The sequence below is a fragment of the Melospiza melodia genome, chromosome 8, assembly GCF_035770615.1.
Source record: "Melospiza melodia melodia isolate bMelMel2 chromosome 8, bMelMel2.pri, whole genome shotgun sequence".
Taxonomy (NCBI): Eukaryota; Metazoa; Chordata; class Aves; order Passeriformes; family Passerellidae; genus Melospiza; species Melospiza melodia.
This window is the reverse complement of record NC_086201.1, coordinates 22,714,036-22,732,865: the sequence shown is the minus strand read 5'-3', so window position 1 is coordinate 22,732,865 and position 18,830 is coordinate 22,714,036. Positions and strand designations below refer to the sequence as shown.

The 18,830-nt window shown below is 37.5% G+C and overlaps 1 protein-coding gene across 20 annotated transcripts in view; it reads left to right on the top strand.

Annotated features, from left to right (window-relative positions):
• The window catches only part of TTN (titin), a 238,040-nt gene that overhangs the window by 157,915 nt on the left and 61,295 nt on the right, over nucleotides 1–18,830 (top strand). For all 20 annotated transcript variants that reach the window (XM_063162226.1, XM_063162223.1, XM_063162220.1 and 17 more), the window contains 38 exons: nucleotides 10–196; nucleotides 719–834; nucleotides 929–1,228; nucleotides 1,472–1,771; nucleotides 1,865–1,970; nucleotides 2,883–3,079; nucleotides 3,166–3,471; nucleotides 3,580–3,858; nucleotides 4,277–4,576; nucleotides 4,678–4,980; nucleotides 5,075–5,446; nucleotides 5,544–5,846; nucleotides 6,311–6,610; nucleotides 6,715–7,011; nucleotides 7,111–7,395; nucleotides 7,480–7,773; nucleotides 8,163–8,462; nucleotides 8,565–8,873; nucleotides 8,966–9,156; nucleotides 9,645–10,074; nucleotides 10,551–10,859; nucleotides 11,273–11,421; nucleotides 11,516–11,548; nucleotides 11,648–11,777; nucleotides 11,878–12,177; nucleotides 12,264–12,581; nucleotides 12,667–12,963; nucleotides 13,053–13,352; nucleotides 14,039–14,353; nucleotides 14,445–14,593; nucleotides 15,470–15,620; nucleotides 15,710–15,991; nucleotides 16,083–16,385; nucleotides 16,490–16,792; nucleotides 16,905–17,186; nucleotides 17,650–17,949; nucleotides 18,039–18,341; nucleotides 18,460–18,768. In XM_063162226.1, the coding sequence (XP_063018296.1) occupies nucleotides 10–196; nucleotides 719–834; nucleotides 929–1,228; nucleotides 1,472–1,771; nucleotides 1,865–1,970; nucleotides 2,883–3,079; nucleotides 3,166–3,471; nucleotides 3,580–3,858; nucleotides 4,277–4,576; nucleotides 4,678–4,980; nucleotides 5,075–5,446; nucleotides 5,544–5,846; nucleotides 6,311–6,610; nucleotides 6,715–7,011; nucleotides 7,111–7,395; nucleotides 7,480–7,773; nucleotides 8,163–8,462; nucleotides 8,565–8,873; nucleotides 8,966–9,156; nucleotides 9,645–10,074; nucleotides 10,551–10,859; nucleotides 11,273–11,421; nucleotides 11,516–11,548; nucleotides 11,648–11,777; nucleotides 11,878–12,177; nucleotides 12,264–12,581; nucleotides 12,667–12,963; nucleotides 13,053–13,352; nucleotides 14,039–14,353; nucleotides 14,445–14,593; nucleotides 15,470–15,620; nucleotides 15,710–15,991; nucleotides 16,083–16,385; nucleotides 16,490–16,792; nucleotides 16,905–17,186; nucleotides 17,650–17,949; nucleotides 18,039–18,341; nucleotides 18,460–18,768 (10,008 nt within the window). The remainder of the gene's footprint in view (nucleotides 1–9; nucleotides 197–718; nucleotides 835–928; nucleotides 1,229–1,471; nucleotides 1,772–1,864; nucleotides 1,971–2,882; nucleotides 3,080–3,165; nucleotides 3,472–3,579; nucleotides 3,859–4,276; nucleotides 4,577–4,677; nucleotides 4,981–5,074; nucleotides 5,447–5,543; nucleotides 5,847–6,310; nucleotides 6,611–6,714; nucleotides 7,012–7,110; nucleotides 7,396–7,479; nucleotides 7,774–8,162; nucleotides 8,463–8,564; nucleotides 8,874–8,965; nucleotides 9,157–9,644; nucleotides 10,075–10,550; nucleotides 10,860–11,272; nucleotides 11,422–11,515; nucleotides 11,549–11,647; nucleotides 11,778–11,877; nucleotides 12,178–12,263; nucleotides 12,582–12,666; nucleotides 12,964–13,052; nucleotides 13,353–14,038; nucleotides 14,354–14,444; nucleotides 14,594–15,469; nucleotides 15,621–15,709; nucleotides 15,992–16,082; nucleotides 16,386–16,489; nucleotides 16,793–16,904; nucleotides 17,187–17,649; nucleotides 17,950–18,038; nucleotides 18,342–18,459; nucleotides 18,769–18,830) is intronic.

The following is an 18,830-nucleotide window of genomic DNA, read 5'->3' as shown; positions in this document are numbered from 1 at the left end:
TTTATACAGATCCGCCAGGCCCTCCAACAGGTCTCAAGCCCATAGAGGTCACTAAAGATTCAGTCACTTTAACATGGAATGAACCAGATGAAGATGGTGGCAGCCCCATAACTGGCTACTGGGTTGAAAGATATGATCCGGAGCAGGATAAATGGATAAAATGCAACAAAATGCCAGTGAAAGATACAACATTCAAGTAAGACTATAGTCACTTAAGGGTGAAATTGATCACAGAGACATAAAAATTTAACAGTAGCTTTTAAAATAAGTTTTACTTTGTTTTTATTTTTTCCTAGTTTCTATAAGTTTTGATTCAACTACCCCTGGTGGCTTACTTTTTAAATTAGTTGTAATGAGGGGTATATTTGTTTTTCTTTTACATGTTATGCTCAATAACTCCTGTGCTTAATAATTCCATAAGATATTCTAAAATGGCATCCCAAGTATCAATTTACCAAAATCCTTAGATTTTTTTACTCCTGATACTCTCATTAACTAAAAACCATGGAACATGAAAAAATCCAAGATGGTTCTCAAAACATTCATTTCTGTCATGGTGCACCATTTTAGTGTTGACAATTTGTTGACATCATTAGCTGTAATTTGGGTATTTTCAGATTTTCCAAGTTATCTGTGATATAAATAGTGGAGAGAATGATGTTTTAGAAATTAATTAATGCCTAGGTTTGGTTTAATCAAATTTAATTTTTATTTCCAGAGTTAAAGGTCTTACAAATAAGAAGAAGTATAAGTTCCGTGTGTTGGCAGAGAATCTTGCAGGACCTGGAAAACCAAGCCGGGAAACAGAGCCAATCTTAGTGAAAGATCCAATCGGTACAATAAACACATTTTTAATGGTTTAATTTAGCAACAATAACATTTTAAAAATTGTTATCAATGACATAATTAATACTGGACTCTTGTCTAGATCCACCATGGCCTCCTGGAAAGCCAACTGTGAAAGATATTGGCAAGACATTCCTTACCCTGAACTGGACAAAGCCAGAACATGATGGAGGGGCAAAAATTGAATCTTACGTCGTTGAGCTGTTAAAGACTGGAACAGACGAATGGGTGAGAGTGGCTGAAGGAGTTCCAACAACTGAACACTTCCTCAAAGATCTTATGGAGAAACAAGAATATTCATTCCGTGTGAGAGCTGTGAACAAGGCTGGCGAGAGTGAGCCCAGTGAGCCCAGTGACCCTGTGCTGTGCAAGGAGAGGCTCTGTGAGTACTGTTTCAGAACGTGCTGCTACTGTAAATAGAGTGTCTGACTTTTTAAAAGCCCCATGTCTGTCTGTCTTTGTAGGTACTAAATGAACTCTTGGAAGGCTTATGAAATACTAAAATCTCCCTTGCTTCAGTTCAGGAAATACAAAGTTTTAATAGTTTTGGTGTATTCCCTGTCTTCCAAGATATTTTGTGGGAATTACAACATTCTTGTTTACTTTTTCTTTTGCTATTTTGCAGATCCTCCTTCACCACCCCGATGGCTTGAAGTTATTAATATTACTAAAAATACAGCAGATCTTAAATGGACAGTACCAGAAAAGGATGGGGGTTCCCCAATTACCAACTATATTGTTGAGAAAAGAGATGTAAGGCGGAAGGGCTGGCAGACAGTTGATACGACAGTGAAGGACACCAAGTACACAGTAAGCCCACTGACTGAAGGCTCACTCTATGTGTTCCGTGTGGCTGCTGAAAATGCCATTGGACAGAGTGACTACTGTGAAATTGAAGACTCAGTGCTTGCTAAAGATACTTTCAGTAAGTTTTGATTTGCTTACTGAGTGATCAGTAGCTCACATGTCATGAATTCATAGTCTTCTAATGTGTGCCTTTTTTATTTTTTTACCTTAGCAACCCCTGGGCCTCCATATGCCCTTACAATAGTTGAAGTGAAAAAAGGCCATGTTGATTTGAAATGGGAACCACCTAAGAATGATGGTGGCAGACCAATTCAAAGGTAAGGTCATTTTAAGTTTTTGTAGGCTTCTGTAGATAAACATCTTTTAACAAGTGAAGATGTTTCTCTCAAAATATTTAAATTTTACATTGAAACATTTTATATTAAAAACATCTGGATGGATTTAAGAGAAGCCATGTGGTCAAAGCAATGAAGGGCTTCATTTTAAAATGTAGTAATTATGCAAATAAAATTCCTAATGTGCCTGAACAGTGAATATGAGTCAACATCCTCAAAACAGCATATAATAATTAGTAGCTGTGAAAAAAAAAATAGCACATAGTATGCTTGTATTTTCCTTCTGCCTTTGTTTGTCATTCCAGCTGTATACACTCAGCTAAAATGAGTCTTTTCAGATCTTTTTTTTCTTTATAACACTTTTCAAACAAACTGTTTTCCTCCTTCCCAGTCACAAAAAGCACATCTTAAACCAACAAACAACTACAGAGATCTGCCTAAAGAAATGGAAGTCACTCAATTTGCATTACTTTGCCATAGCCTGTCCTAAGCAGAATTTTGACAGCCAAGTAATAGTATCTTCAAATATTCTCAATGGATTGACCACTGACATCCAAACTAGCAAAGATACAAGTATAGCTTGGAGGTTCATTTGCCTCTGCAGCTCTCTACAACCTGAGAAAACAGTTCATTTCAGTTCTAAAACACAGAACAAATTTCAAGAATTGACAGTCAAACCTGGGTCTTTCAGTGATGTCTGCCCTATTAGGAGCTGAGACCCACTAGGTCTAGGTGGCTAAAGTGTGAAGAAAAGTTAATTGAATCTATTATCCATTATTCTCTTTACTTTTCCACTGTCTAAACTAGTCTGATCTCTTTTATTCTATTTTCTTGGAGAAGTCTGAAGTGTTCTTATTTCAAGTGCCTCATAGTATTTTTCCTCAATCTCTTCAGATATGTTATTGAAAAGAAAGAAAAGCTGGCTACTCGCTGGGTAAAAGCTGGGAAGACAGCTGGTCCAGATTGCAATTTCAGAGTGACAGATGTCATTGAAGGAACAGATGTACAGTTCCAGGTCCGTGCAGAAAATGAAGCCGGATGTGGTCATCCCAGTGAACCAACTGACCTCGTTCATATTGAAGATCCAACAAGTAAGTAGAATAATACAGTATATGAATTCTAGAAGCAGTGTACTGTTCTGGGAGGAAAATCACACCTTACTTTTCCATTTCTGCAGGCCCTCCTTCACCTCCTCAGGATTTACATGTCACAGATGCAGGCCGAAAGCACATTTGCATTGCTTGGAAACCTCCTGAGAAGAATGGTGGAAGTCCTATTATTGGATACAATGTTGAGATGTGTGAAGCAGGAACAGAAAAATGGATGCGAATCAATTCTCGTCCAATTAAAGATCTAAAATGTAAAGTGGACGAGGGAGTTGTTCCAGACAAAGAATATGTGCTGAGAGTCAGAGCTGTCAATGCTGTTGGAGCTAGTGAGCCATCAGACATCTCAGAAAAAGTTGTTGCCAAGGACCCAGACTGTAAGAATTAATTCTTTTTTTCTTTTTTTTTTTTTTGTCAGATCTGCATAACTGAAAAACAGAATTATGTTTGGCAACTTTCTGATAACATTATGCTTTCCTTTACAGGTAATCCAACCATTGATCTGCAAACTCGGGACATTGTTGTTGTTAAAGGACAGAAGCTAAGTATCCCTATACCCTTCAGAGCTGTTCCATCCCCAACTATAACATGGCACAAAGATGGCAAGGAGTTGAAAGCTGGTGACAGAACAACAATGAAGAGTGACTACACCTCTGCATTGCTTGAAGTGATAGACAGTGTTCATGCTGATGCTGGTGTTTATACTATCACACTGGAGAACAAGCTGGCATCAACAACTGGCTCAGTCAATGTCAAAGTCATAGGTAACTATGTTCTTCCATTCTGAGAAATGTGCTCATCTTCACTTGGGCCCTGCAGCTAACAGAAGACAGGGCTATAAAGATACGGTTTCTGCCAGGCAGAGAAATCACTTCCACTCAGACACATGTAGATTGATGTTATGAAGTCCCCTGAAAAACACTGTACCTCAAGTTGCTTGGACTATTCAGTGGCTGCTCAAAGCCCAGTTATTTTGAAAAGTTAGCATATAAATATAAAAATTATTTAAGAATTTGGACTATATTTCATCTTCAGGAGCAGAAATTCATATAGATGCTTTGTAGTCCACATTTGTGTTCTTTCCTTTCTGCAAAGCAAAGCAATGAAATATAATTTCATATTTATAAGAATACACTTCTCATCTATTTAATTAACTAATTGTTTCATTCTTATTTAAAACAGGTCCACCTGGACAGTGTAAAGACATCAAGGCAAGCGAAGTAACTAAGAATTCTTGCAAGGTATCCTGGGAGCCTCCAGACTTTGATGGTGGTACTCCTATTTTGCATTACGTTCTGGAACGCAGGGAAGCTGGTCGTAAAACATACATCCCAGTCATGTCTGGTGAAAATAAGCTTTCATGGCAAGTCAAAGATCTGATACCAAACTGTGAATATTACTTCCGTGTTAAAGCTGTCAATAAGATTGGAGGGGGTGATTATCTTGAACTAAGAAACCCGATCATTGCAGAAGACCCGAAACGTAAGTTTTTCTTTCTATTAAATAATCTAAAAAATTGAATTTTAAGTAAAATCTTCATGCTCTCTTTTCTCATATGATCCCTATTTTGATCTCTTTCACAGAGCCCCCAGATCCGCCTGTCGACCTTGAAGTCCATAATCCAACATCAAAATCAGTAACTCTTACATGGAAACCACCCCTGTTTGATGGGGGAAGCAAGATTATGGGCTATATAATAGAGAAGCTTGCTAAGGGCAAAGAGAGGTGGGAGAGATGCAATGACTATCTGGTACCCTTGCTAACTTACACAGTGAAAGGCCTTGAGGAAGGAAAGGAGTATCAGTTCCGTGCACGTGCTGAGAACGCTGCTGGCATCAGTGAGCCTTCTCGGATTACTCCTTTTGTGAAAGCTGTGGATCCTATTGGTATGAATTTTCATTAGATCATTTGTATTAATTGCCATATATCCTCAGACATATTGAAAGATTCTACTTCATTTTTCATTTTTTGTTATTACAGAGGCTCCAAAAGTCTTCCTTGCTGCAAACCTACAGTCTGGCCTTGAGGTGAAGAGAGGTGATGAGATCATACTTGAGGCACATATTTCAGGGTCACCCTATCCATCTATTACCTGGCTGAGGAATGATGAAGTTGTCAGACCAGAGGATATCAAAAAGAGAGTAACAGTACCTAAAAAGAAGAAGGGTGAAGCTGAAGAAGAGAAACCTTTCCAGCTTTCACTGCCAGAACGTATGAGTGTTGATAACCACAAGGAAGGAGAGTCCATACTATCAGTTCGTGACTCCATTAGAGCAGACCACGGCACATTTACAATTAAAGTAGAAAATGATCATGGAGTTGCAAAAGCCTCCTGTGAAGTCAATGTGTTGGGTATGTAAAGAATGTCCTCAAAACATCTAGTGGTTCAGAGTATTAGGTAAGAAATGCACAAGTTGAGTACTCATCATTTTTCTTGGTTTACTAACAGATACACCTGGGCCACCAGTCAACTTTGTATTTGAAGATTTGAGGAAAAATTCTGTCCTTTGCAAGTGGGAGCCTCCCCTTGATGATGGTGGAAGTGAAATCCTAAACTATGTACTGGAAAAGAAAGACAATACAAAAGCTGAAATGGGCTGGGTCACTGTCAGTTCAACACTCAGGCATTGCAAATTCCATGTAACAAAACTGATTGAAGGAAAAGAGTATCTATTCCGTGTATTTGCTGAAAATAGAGTTGGAGCAGGACCACCATGTGTTTCAAAACCAATGACAGCTAAAGATCCTTTCTGTAAGTTTTAATTTTGAAAAACAACCTTTTCAGAAAACAAGGTGTGAAACTGTAACAGACTGTTGGAATACTCATCTTTATCTATGTAGATGTTTCCCAGAAGAAACATGAGCTATGTGTTAATTATTGCACATTTTAAACCATTGAAATACAGAGAACTATCAAAAATATTCTAATTTCAATAGCAGACACATAAGAATGATGATCACTGTCATAAAGCTTTACCCTTAAAACACTTAACATCTGAATACTGACATTCTTTGTGCTTCATAGACTAGTATTCTTACCAAAAAAGAGAACCATTGCAAATTTGCTTACTCATCACCTTTAGAAATCAAAGGTTCTAAGAGAGCAGAAAAGCTATTAATTAAAATTAGTAATTTCTTATATCATAGGGCTCTCTTAGCTTTGAGTAAGCTCTGAAGAGACAGCAATGACGTCAAAACCACCTTTTTGTTTTTCAGCTCCACCAGATGCACCTAATAAGCCTGATGTGGAAGATGTAACCAGCAACAGTATGCTGGTGAAGTGGAATGAACCAAAAGATAATGGCAGCCCTATCATTGGATACTGGATTGAAAAACGTGAAATCAATAGTACTCATTGGGCTCGGGTCAACAGAAACCTTGTGAATGCTCTGGAACTAAGAGTTGAAGGACTGTTGGAAGGTTTAACTTACATCTTCAGAGTGTGTGCTGAAAATGCAGCTGGCCCTGGTAAATTTAGTCCACCATCAGATCCAAAAACTGCACAAGACCCAATAAGTAAGTGGACTAGCAGAAGCTAATAGCAGACAGTTGACAAGATAAGATTCATAGCCTTTAACTTTTATTTACACTTATTTGTTTGTGTATTTATTTATTTATAGTGCCACCTGGTCCCCCGATTCCAAGGATTGCTGACACAAGTGCAACTTCCATTGAGCTAGAATGGCAACCTCCTGTGTATAATGGTGGTGGAGATATCACTGGTTACCATGTGTACAAACAACTGATGGGTGTAAACGAGTGGTCACGCTGCACAGCAAAGCCCATTAAGGTCCTGCAGTTTACTGTTGGAGAGGTGAGGGAAGGTGCAGACTATAAGCTCCGTGTTACTGCACTCAACGCGGCTGGAGAAGGACCACCTGGGGAAACTGAACCCGCAACAGTTGCAGAGCCTAAAGGTATTGCGATCGTATTGTTTTTAAGATATGTCCAGATGCTTAAAAGGTGGGTTTGAATCCCTCCCTGCAACTAATGAACTGTTTCTCTTTCTTCCACAGAGCCTCCCACTGTTGAGCTGGATGTTTCTGTGAAAGCAGGCATTCAGGTCATGGCTGGACAGACTATTAAAATTCCTGCTACTGTGACAGGGCGTCCTGCCCCCACCATTACATGGGCTATAGACGAGGGGGAATTAGACAAAGATCGAGTTGTTATTGAAAATGTTGGCACAAAATCTGAGTTAACCATTAAGAGTGCATTGAGAAAAGACCATGGAAGATATGTAATTACTGCTACCAATAGCAGTGGTACAAAATCAGCAGGAACCAGAGTAGAAGTATTTGGTAAGAAAAATATTTTCTCAAATTAAATAAGCTTTTATTTTGTCAGTATAGGCTTTACCTTACTCGTTTGATTTTGTTTTTCAGATGTTCCTGGACCAGTCCTTGACCTAAAGCCAGTGGTCACAAACAGAAAGATGTGTTTGCTTAACTGGTCTGATCCTGAAGATGATGGTGGCAGTGAAATCATAGGCTTCATTGTTGAAAGGAAGGATGCCAAAATGCATACATGGAGACTAGCTGTAGACACTGATAGATCTAAATGTGATATTACAGGTCTAATTGAAGGCCAAGAATATAAATTCCGTGTTAGTGCCAAGAACAAATTTGGTACTGGTCCAGCTGTGGAAATAGGACCCATTCTTGCAGTTGATCCATTAGGTAAGATGACTCATTTTGCTGGGTTTTTAAAAAATTAATGTCAGATTAATTAGACAATATTTTTGTCTTTCCCTCTATACAGAAAGTATGGGTTTTTTTCAACTACATGGATAGGCATCTACCTTTGCTTCATTACTTCAGTCAAGTTTCTGAATCAGTTCTCTGAAGCTAGTGTAGTTCTTTACATAGCAAAATACTGGTGCCTACTGAGACACTACTTACTACTTTTTTCTCCACATACATGCGAAACTTTATACGAGCCATAATCATACTCAGATTCTTTGCATGTAAAAACTAAGGTTTTAAAAGGCCAGAGCCACTGCATTCTTATTATTTAAAATTCTCTGGTATTTTAATTTTTTCTTATTGTAATTTATCTGTATTAATAGGTCCTCCTACAGCACCTGAGAGGTTCATGTACACAGAGAGGACGAAGTCATCCATTACACTTGACTGGAAGCCTCCACGCAGTGATGGTGGTAGTCCCATCTTAGGATATATTGTAGAGAAGAGGAGACATGATTCAAAAGATTATGAAAGAGTTAATGCAAGGCTCTGTCCTAAAACATCTCTTCTTGTTGAAAAACTCGATGAACTTCATATGTATGAGTTTCGTGTGAAAGCTGTCAATGAGATTGGAGAAAGCGAGCCATCACTGCCCCTCAATGTAGTTATACAAGATGATGAAGGTATATCAACTTTAAAGAAATCCATATAAATATCTTTAGAACGCTTCAAGGCACTTTCTCTGTTTCATCTCCATCTTCACTCTGTCACTTTCCTCATTTCAGTGCCTCCAACTGTTACATTGCGTTTGGCTGTGAGAGGAGATACTATCAAAGTCAAGGCAGGAGAGCCAGTTAACATTCCTGCTGATGTAACAGGCCTGCCAATGCCAAAGATTGAATGGGACAAGAATGAAGTTTTAATTGACCAAACATCTGATGCACTTAAGATAACCAAGGAAGAAGTATCTAGAACTGAGGCAAAAACAGAACTCATCCTTCCTGCAGCAGCGAGGAGTGATAAAGGCACTTACACTGTGAGAGCTACCAATCGTCTTGGCACTGCATTCCGCAATGTGCATGTCGAAGTGTATGGTAAGGATGCAACATTTTAATAAAATGACAGCTAATAAAATGCCTTTGCCTTCTTTTTAACTTAGTTCCATGCCTCTATTGCTTTCATACAGATCGTCCTTCTCCACCAAGAAATCTTGCTGTTTCTGATATTAAAGCAGAATCATGCTATTTAACGTGGGATGCACCTCTTGATAATGGTGGTAGTGAAATTACCCATTACATTATTGAAAAACGTGATGCTAGTAAGAAGAAATCGGAGTGGGAAGAAGTCTCTAAAGGCGCCGTTGAGAGAAGATTTGGGGTAATTTACAAAATATCTTTATTACATACTATATTATGCATAAAAAATAACAGTATTACATATTTAATGGAAACTGCTACTTGCATAGGTACCTGTGCTCATGCTCCATTTAGACTCCAGGCTTACTGGATGAATGTTTCCCATCCATGTATCTGTGTTATCCCTCGCATGACAAAACGAAAGAAATTGTTCATTTTTGCTACTTAACCTCAGTTGAGCTAGAGAGAAAACATCTTCCTTTCCATTTTCCAGAGTTATTCATTTTTTTTACCAACTGCAAGAGCAAACTTAATGACATTTTTATTTATGTTCCGTCCTATGCACATGAAATAGGAGTATTCTTAGGACATCACATAGAACTGTGTAGTACATAAATATAGGTACATCAATCAGGTTGCAAGATAGAATTTAAAGTGAATAATTCTGCTTAAATCCAAATAAGTTGATTCTGAAAGTAGCCAAGTATTGATTTAAATCCTCTTTTTCAGGTATGGAATCTTTCAACAAATGAAAAATACCAATTTAGGGTCCGCGCTGTGAACAAATACGGAATAAGTGATGAATGCCTCTCAGAAAAAGTTGTCATTAAGGATCCCTATGGTCTTCCTGGACCTCCTGGAAAGCCAAAAATTTTGGATCGCACCAGATCATCTATGCTGGTGACGTGGGAGCCTCCTTTGGACAATGGTGGCAGCCCAATAACTGGCTATTGGTTGGAGAAGAGAGAGGTGGGAGGTGTCTACTGGGCACGTGTCAACAGGGCTCCAGTAACAAAACCATCAGTAAAAGGTCTGGAGCACAATGTGCTTCGTTTGGCTGAAGGTGTTGAATACCAGTTTAGAGTTATGGCTGAAAATCTTGCTGGAATTGGCCCTCCCAGTGAACCATCAGATCCAGCTTTGGCAGCAGATCCTATATGTGAGTATATTTTTTGTATGACTGTGTTAGAGGACTGTATCACAGCAGAACAAATAATGTATTGTTACTATTACTTTTTTTAATTTATTAATGAAAATAATTAATAATAAAGTATTAATGTACTAACATTAATCAAAGGTTTTGTTTGCATTAAACCTAAGAGAATATATTGACACAAAGTTTCTGATTTTAAAATTTTAAAAATAATTAGCTTTAATTTTGACTTTTTCCTCTTTTATGTACCTAATACTGTAATAATACCAGTGTAGGCATTGCCAAATAAACTTCTGCCTTGTACCTTAAGTATCCCTTGCTAACATAGGGGATATATATATAATTAGTATGCACATTCTAGGATTTATACTCTATATACAGGTAAAGAAATGAAAATGCTTGCATTCTTTTAGAAACCTATCCAGAAAAATATAAGAACACACAAATACCAGAGTAATTTTTACTTGCTTTTGTTTTACCAGTTGTGCCTGGTCCACCATCATGCCCAGAGGTCAAAGACAAAACCAAATCATCTGTAGCACTTGCATGGAAGCCTCCTCAAAAGGATGGTGGGAGTCCTATAAAAGGATATATTGTTGAAATGCAAGATGAAGGTAGTACTGATTGGAAGAAGGTGAATGAAGGAGACAAACTCTTTCCTACTTGTGAATGTGTTATTCCCAACTTGAAAGAGCTCAGAAAATACCGATTTAGGGTGAAAGCTGTAAATGCTGCTGGAGAATCAGAACCAAGTCCTGCAACATCAGAGATACCTGTCCAAGATATTCTAGGTAAGAGTTCCAAGAACTGATTTAGGTATTTTTATGCAAATGCCACTTACTGCTATGAATGTTCAAAAAGGATACCAAGCAAGCCAAAGTCAAAACAGAATAAACATTTATACAAGAATATAGCAAAAGATTGACACACATCTTTGAAAGTTTCATTATTATGTCTATTGCCAGGGAGTTCTCCATCAGGAAACTGACGAGCACCTACAGACATACTCATGAAATACTGTTTATTTTATGAAAAACTTACAGCAACGAGTTTTTCTATTTGCATACTTCCCAGTTTCCTTTTTGTATGTCCAGCCTTTCTCACATGAACATGCATTCCCTGTTTCTGGGGGATTTCAGCTCAGTGCTGATGGAATTTTGCTTTCAGTAGCTCTTAAAATTTATATATTTTAATTTTTTTGCAGAGGAACCAGAAATCTTCCTTGATCTTGGAGCACAGGATTTGCTCTCTTGTCGTGCTGGCACAACAATTAAAATCCCAGCTATTATCAAGGGTCGTCCAGTTCCAAAAACATTTTGGGAGTATGAAGGAAAAGCAAAAACAGCAGCAAAGGTTAGTAAAAGCAGTAGGGTTTTTTTCCTACATCTCTTTCTAGGCATCTAAGCCTATTCCCTTTTCAATTTGTATTATTTCTATTTGTTTATAGGAGGGAGGTCATAATATACCTGAAGAAGCAAAGGTAAAGCAAGCCATATTTTTAACCTCAGTATTGTTGCATTTTTGAGACATAAATATTCAAGTTTGCTCTATAACTTCTTTTTGCTCTTATAATGCACAGGTGGAAGCAACTGATACACGTTCAGAGGTTATCATCCCTGACTGCAACAGAAGTCACTCTGGACGATACAGTATTACAGCAAAGAATAAAGCAGGACAAAAGACAGTGCATGTCAGAGTCAATGTGCTTGGTATGGCTTGCATATATTGAAGTATCCAAATGTTAGGATTTAGTCTTATTTTTCTACATACTTATGTAAAATTTTGTCTGTTGTGCTTTTATCTTAACAGATGTCCCTGGTCCACCAAAAGACCTTAAAGTAAGTGATATCACAAGAGGTAGCTGTAAACTCTCATGGAAGATGCCAGATGATGATGGTGGAGATAGAATCAGAGGCTATGTTATAGAGAAGAGAAATATTGATGGGAAGGCCTGGACTAAAGTCAATCCAAACTGTGGCAGTACTTCCTTTGTGGTACCTGATCTCATAACTGGCCAAGAGTATTTCTTCCGGGTGCGTGCAGAAAACCGTTTTGGAGTTGGGCCTCCTGCAGAAACCATCCAGCGGACCACAGCCAGGGATCCAATCCGTAAGTAAAGTTAAAGTCAAACAAATCCTTTAAACCACATGATACTGCGTGGTGGATTTATTCACTCTTCTGTTTTGTTTGTGAAGATCCTCCTGATCCACCTATTAAACTGAGGATTGGCCTTGTAACCAAGAACACAGTGAGCCTGACATGGAAACCACCAAAGAATGATGGTGGAGCTCCTGTTACACATTATAATGTTGAATGTCTCCGCTGGGATCGTACTGGAGAAGTGAAAGAGTCTTGGAAGCAATGCAACAGACGTGATGTGGAAGAAACTAAGTTTACTGTTGAGGATCTTGTAGAAGGTGGAGAATACGAATTCAGAGTCAAAGCTGTAAATATAGCAGGTCCTAGCAGACCTTCAGCCACTGTTGGCCCACTTGTTGTCAAAGACCAGACATGTAAGTAGTGATACTAGTAAATACAAATTCCATTTTAAAATTATGAAATATTTTTGTATACTACTTTTTCAACATTTTGTTGTAGGTCCACCATCTATTGAGCTGAAAGAATTTATGGAAGTTGAAGAAGGAACAGATGTTAAAATTGTGGCAAAGATAAAGGGTGTACCCTTCCCCACATTAACATGGCTAAAAGCTCCTCCAAAGAAACCAGATGAGAAATCACCAGTGGTGTATGATCAACATGTCAACAAGATTGTTGATGAAAATACTTGCACTTTAGTGATCCAACAGTCTCGCAGAAATGATACAGGCCTGTATACTATCACAGCTGTAAATGACCTGGGAACTGCTTCAAAGGAGATGCGGCTGAATGTTCTGGGTACATATCAAGAGGTCTTACTATTACATTGATTGATAGCCTGCATTTGACACTTGATTAATTCTTCTTTCTTAAAACTTATCTTGTAGGTCGTCCTGGACCTCCAGTAGGACCTATTAAATTTGAATCCATTTTGGCTGATAAAATGACAATATCATGGCTTCCTCCATTGGATGATGGTGGTTCTAAGATAACAAACTATGTTATAGAGAAAAAAGAAGCAAATAGGAAGACATGGGTGGCTGTTACTAATGAACCCAAGGAATGCATATTCACTGTTCCCAAGCTGATGGAAGGCCATGAATATGTGTTCCGCATTATGGCACAAAACAAATACGGTATTGGAGAACCTTTGGACAGTGAGCCAGAAACAGCACGAAACCTTTTCAGTAAGTAGAAATAAGCTTTCAAGTTATGTCAGTTACTTCCATATGCTTCTATGCATACAGCATCTGTTAAATGCCACTACTGTTTTCTCTGTTTAGTAAGTTTTCTAGAATAACTTGAAGAGTTTTAGCAGTAGTACCTGGTTCTTAAAAACATTTGTGGCAATTAAAATATTTTTCTCCCTCTTTGTGTCATATTAAAGTACAATCTCAATATTTTTAATGCTTAAATACACAAGTAAATGTTTATTTGATAAGATTCAAGTTATTCTGTTGTGTTTGAGATATTATTAATGTCTTGGACCAGAAAGAATCAATTTCCTACCTTCAGTTTTGAAAGATAAATTGTACAGAAAAGCTCAGACCTAGGAGGAATGTTAGGTTGGCTAGAGAAAATGGTTCTTTAAACAGCAAGTGTTAAGCTGAGCACTAAAATGAGGTAGTGATCCAGAAAGGCTAGGAAAATAAATTTTGACAATTTTTATCTGGAGGAAAGATGTTTCATTTTTCACAGAATTATATGTACCTGAATAGGGGTGAGAAACTGAATGAGGAAAGAAATCTTGTGCAAATGGCTAACTGTCTAGTGCAATGGTGACCATGTGAGTGCATAGCTCTTCTGCACTCTAGCTATTTCCATGTATTTTTAGCATATTTTTTACAAGCTACGTGTGAATTTTTTCCCTCAGCTGTGCCTGGACCTCCTGACAAGCCAACAGTTAGCAGTATAACACGTGACTCAATGACAGTAAACTGGGAAGAACCAGAACATGATGGTGGCTCTCCTATTACTGGTTACTGGTTGGAGCGCAAAGAGACCACTGGAAAGAGATGGACCAGGGTTAACCGAGATCCTATCAAGCCTATGACACTGGGGGTTTCATACAAAGTTACAGGCCTTATTGAAGGCTCTGAGTATCAGTTCCGTGTGTCAGCTATCAACGCGGCTGGTGTTGGCCCACCAAGCATGCCATCTGATCCAGCACTTGCTAGAGATCCTATTGGTAAATATTTTACATTATTTTTTTTTAAATTTGAAAGTATTCAAATAAGATCGCATAATACATTTTTATGCTGTATGATGATATTTTTCAGCCCCACCTGGCCCTCCTATACCAAAAGTTACTGATTGGACAAAGTCTTCTGTAGACTTGGAGTGGACTCCACCGGTAAAGGATGGTGGTTCTAGAGTCACTGGCTACATTGTTGAGTTTAAAGAGGAAGGAAAGGAAGAATGGGAACGGGTAGGTGGAAAGCAATTACAGAATCAGCACTTCTCTCTGTATCTACCAATATTAATTGCTCCAGAAAAAATTTCTTTAAAAATTTTTGCTATTCACGTTATTTTCTAAAAGTTTGTACCATAATTGTCTTCGTATGTTTAAAATACCAGACCAAGCTTGTCCTTCCTCAACATGAAGTTAACTTTGAAAATACTAGAAGTAGAATTTTATAATTTTTATTTCAAGATGTCGGAAAATATGTAGGTAATATGTGATAAAAAATACAGAAGACCAAGTTAGAACTGTCAGAAAAGTAAACCTCACTGGTATCAGACAATGTCAAAGCGTTTACAACTACTATATTTCTACATTTTCCTATTTTTTTTTTTAAATAGTGCATTACAGAAAATTTAACTGGTGCACACCTTGGCTATTTTTTGTATCTCCATAAATACGTGGGTTCATTTTAAGTAAAACCCACATTTCCTATACTGTTTCCAGGTAAAGAGACTTTATATTGGATTTTGAAAAGAAAATAAATTAATTCCCTTTTTTTTGTTTTTCTCACTTACATGAGTTTATGTGTCCAAAAATATATGTAATTTTTCTGAGACCACACTATTGTAATTGCTAAATAGATAATTCTTACAACCTTCTATGTTAGAATATGTTAGAAAAAAGACAAATCTTTAGAATAGCTTGTAGGTCCATGAGATATATTTCTTTTAAAAATTCTAAAGAATTCTGTTGGCTAGATCCATGTACATCCATGTACACTTAATACTTTTGTGTGCTTGTAAATCTGAAATGATATCTAATGTCAGATTTGTTTCAAACTCTGTAAAGAAATTGATGATATCTTGATGTTTGCTGATTACAATTTTTTTTTTTTTTCAGGTAAAAGACAGAGAAATTAGAGGAACCAAGTTTGTTGTGACAGGATTAAAAGAAGGTTGTTTTTATAAATTTAGAGTTAGAGCAGTAAATGCTGCTGGCATCGGAGAGCCTGGAGAAGTTACAGACATTATTGAAATGAAGGACAGAATTGGTATTTATCATTTTGATTTACATTCTTAGTATCTCTCACTCAAAGTAAGAAAAGGAAATAATTGACTTTTTTTTTTTCTCTACCCTCAGTGGCTCCTGATATTAATTTGGATGCAAGTGTCAGGGACAGAATTGTTGTTCATGCTGGAGGAGTAATTCGGATCATAGCATATGTCTCAGGAAAACCACCTCCAACAGTGAGTTGGAGCATGGATGAGCAAGCTTTGCCAGAAGAAGCCCAAATTGAAGAAACAGCTATTAGTTCTTCTTTAGTCATCAGGAACTGCAAAAGGAGTCACCAGGGTTTATACACTCTTCTTGCTAAAAATGATGGTGGTGAGAGGAAGAAGACAATTATTGTTGATGTGCTAGGTAAATAGCAGCTTCAGTGCTTGTGAACAAGTACAGTTTACTAAGATTCAGCGTGTATGTTTCAATACTCCGTTTTTTTCTTTGCTTGCAGATGTGCCAGGCCCAGTTGGAATGCCACTCCTTACAGAGAATCTAACTAATGACTCTTGTAAATTGTCATGGTTTACTCCAGAAGATGATGGTGGTTCTCCTATTACCAACTATATAATTGAAAAACGTGAATCAGACCACAGAGCTTGGACTCCAGTCACCTACACAGTTACAAGACAGAATGCTACTGTTCAGGGACTTATTCAAGGGAAAGCCTACTTTTTCAGAATTGCAGCTGAGAATATAATTGGCATGGGTCCTTTCACGGAAACAACAAAAGAGATTCTCATTAGAGATCCAATAAGTAAGAATATTTTTTGTTTGGATAACTGTCATACGAGATTAATACACAGGAAGATTCTGAATATGCAGAAAAATGAATCTACCTTATTTTTACTTTATTCACAGCTGTTCCTGACCGTCCAGAAGACCTGGAAGTAAAAGCAGTTACCAAGAACTCTGTTACACTAACTTGGAACCCTCCAAAATATAATGGAGGCTCAGATATCACCATGTATGTTCTAGAGAGCCGCCTCATTGGAAAAGACAAATTCCACAAAGTTACAAAGGAGAAAATGCTTGATAGGAAATTCACTGTAGAAGGCTTGAAAGAAGGTGACACCTATGAGTTTCGTGTGAGTGCTTGCAATATTGTGGGGCAAGGCAAGCCATCATTTTGCACTAAACCAATCACGTGCAAGGATGAAATTGGTATGTTTCTTTTTCATATTTCTTCTGAAAATAGTAATTACATTTACTGATTCCTTACTTTTTCATATTAATATTGCTGACATTTCTGGGCTTTGTGTGTTTTGTATTTCAGCTCCTCCCACACTTGACCTTGACTTTAGAGACAAGCTTATTGTCCGAGTTGGTGAAGCTTTCAGCTTGACTGGACGCTACTCAGGCAAACCTGCACCAAAGGTTACTTGGCTAAAGGATGATATTGTTGTGAAAGAAGACGACAGAATAAAGATTAAGACAACTCCTACAACTCTTTGTTTGGGAATAGTAAAATCTGTCCGTGAAGACACAGGCAGATATTGTGTTACTGTAGAGAACAGCACAGGATCAAGAAAAGGATTTTGTCAAGTTCATGTCGTTGGTAGGTTTTACTGAACAAAAACAATACTGTATGTGATTTTTATTGGTGATTAGAATTCATTGATTTTTTAAAAATTTAAGTATTGAAATGTGCTCTTTATTACAATAATTCAATTTACTGCTTTCTCAGTTATACTAAAAAGCTATTTATTTATTTTAAGCACATATTTAACTCTGAATTTGTTTATTCAGCATGAATAATTTAATCTCTCTACATACATTTAGAGAATCTCAACACTGTAGAAAATGTTAATCACCAAATACTTTCTAAGCGTTAAAGAATTAATTCCAGTATGTCAAACATGTATTACAGAGGAATAACCCTGAAGTCTTGATTCCTTATTATAACTGTGCTGTCAAGTTTCTAATTTTATACTGTGTTTGCTGTACTGACAGTGTTTAATCTATGTTGTTTTGTGAAGTTTATAAAAAAGCATGGATATGCTTTATTTTTTCTTAAACAGATCGCCCATCACCTCCAGTAGGCCCGGTTATATTTGATGAAGTCTTTAAAGATCATATGGTTGTTTCCTGGAAACCTCCATTAGATGATGGAGGCAGTGAAATTACAAATTACATAATTGAGAAGAAGGATACACACAAAGACTTGTGGATGCCAGTTACATCTGCCACAGTGAAGACAACATGCAAAATTCCCAAGCTGCTTGAAGGAAGAGAATATCAAATTCGAATTTATGCTGAAAATCTTTATGGCATAAGTGATCCTCTCATCTCTGATGAGATGAAAGCCAAGGACCGTTTCCGTAAGCTTTTAGTTTTCAATTTTATTTAGATACTCCAATCTTTATTCTGTTTGTAATGCTCATGCACTCTTTTTTTCTTCTCACCCTAGGTGTTCCTGATGCACCTGAGCAACCAGTCATTAAGGATGTAACCAAAGACTCTGCAGTAGTGGTTTGGAACAAACCATATGATGGAGGCAAGCCAATAACAAACTACATTGTAGAAAAGAAGGAAACAATGGCTACAAGATGGGTCAAAGCTACCAAAGACCCAATTTTCCCTGGTACAAAGTTCAAAGTACCTGATCTCCTTGAAGGTTGTCAGTATGAATTCCGTGTTTCAGCAGAAAATGAAATTGGTGTTGGCGATCCTAGTCCACCATCAAAGCCAATTTTCGCTAGAGATCCAATCGGTAAAGTATCACATTTCATTTCTCATTGAATTTTTAATGCACTCAGTTTCAGTTTAAAAATTATTCTAATAGTTTCTTTTTTTTCTCTCCCATTTCTTTATTGTTTTTTTTATAACAGCAAAACCAAGTCCACCTGTTAATCCAGAAGCAATAGATAAAACTAAAAATTCAGTTGATTTATCTTGGCAACCACCACGCCATGACGGAAATGGCAAGATAATTGGCTACCTTGTAGAGTTTCAGAAAGTTGGAGACGAGGAATGGAAACAGGCTAATCTTACAGCAGATTCTTGTCCTGAAACAAGCTACAAAGTCACTGGTCTTACTGAGGGATTAACCTATAAATTCAGGGTCAAGGCAGTCAATGCAGCAGGTGAATCTGATCCAGCGCATGTTCCTGATCCAGTAGAAGTAAAGGACAGGCTTGGTGAGTTTAAGAAAATCAGATAAGTTCACCTAAGAATAGACCTTTTTTTTCCTCATTTGGTA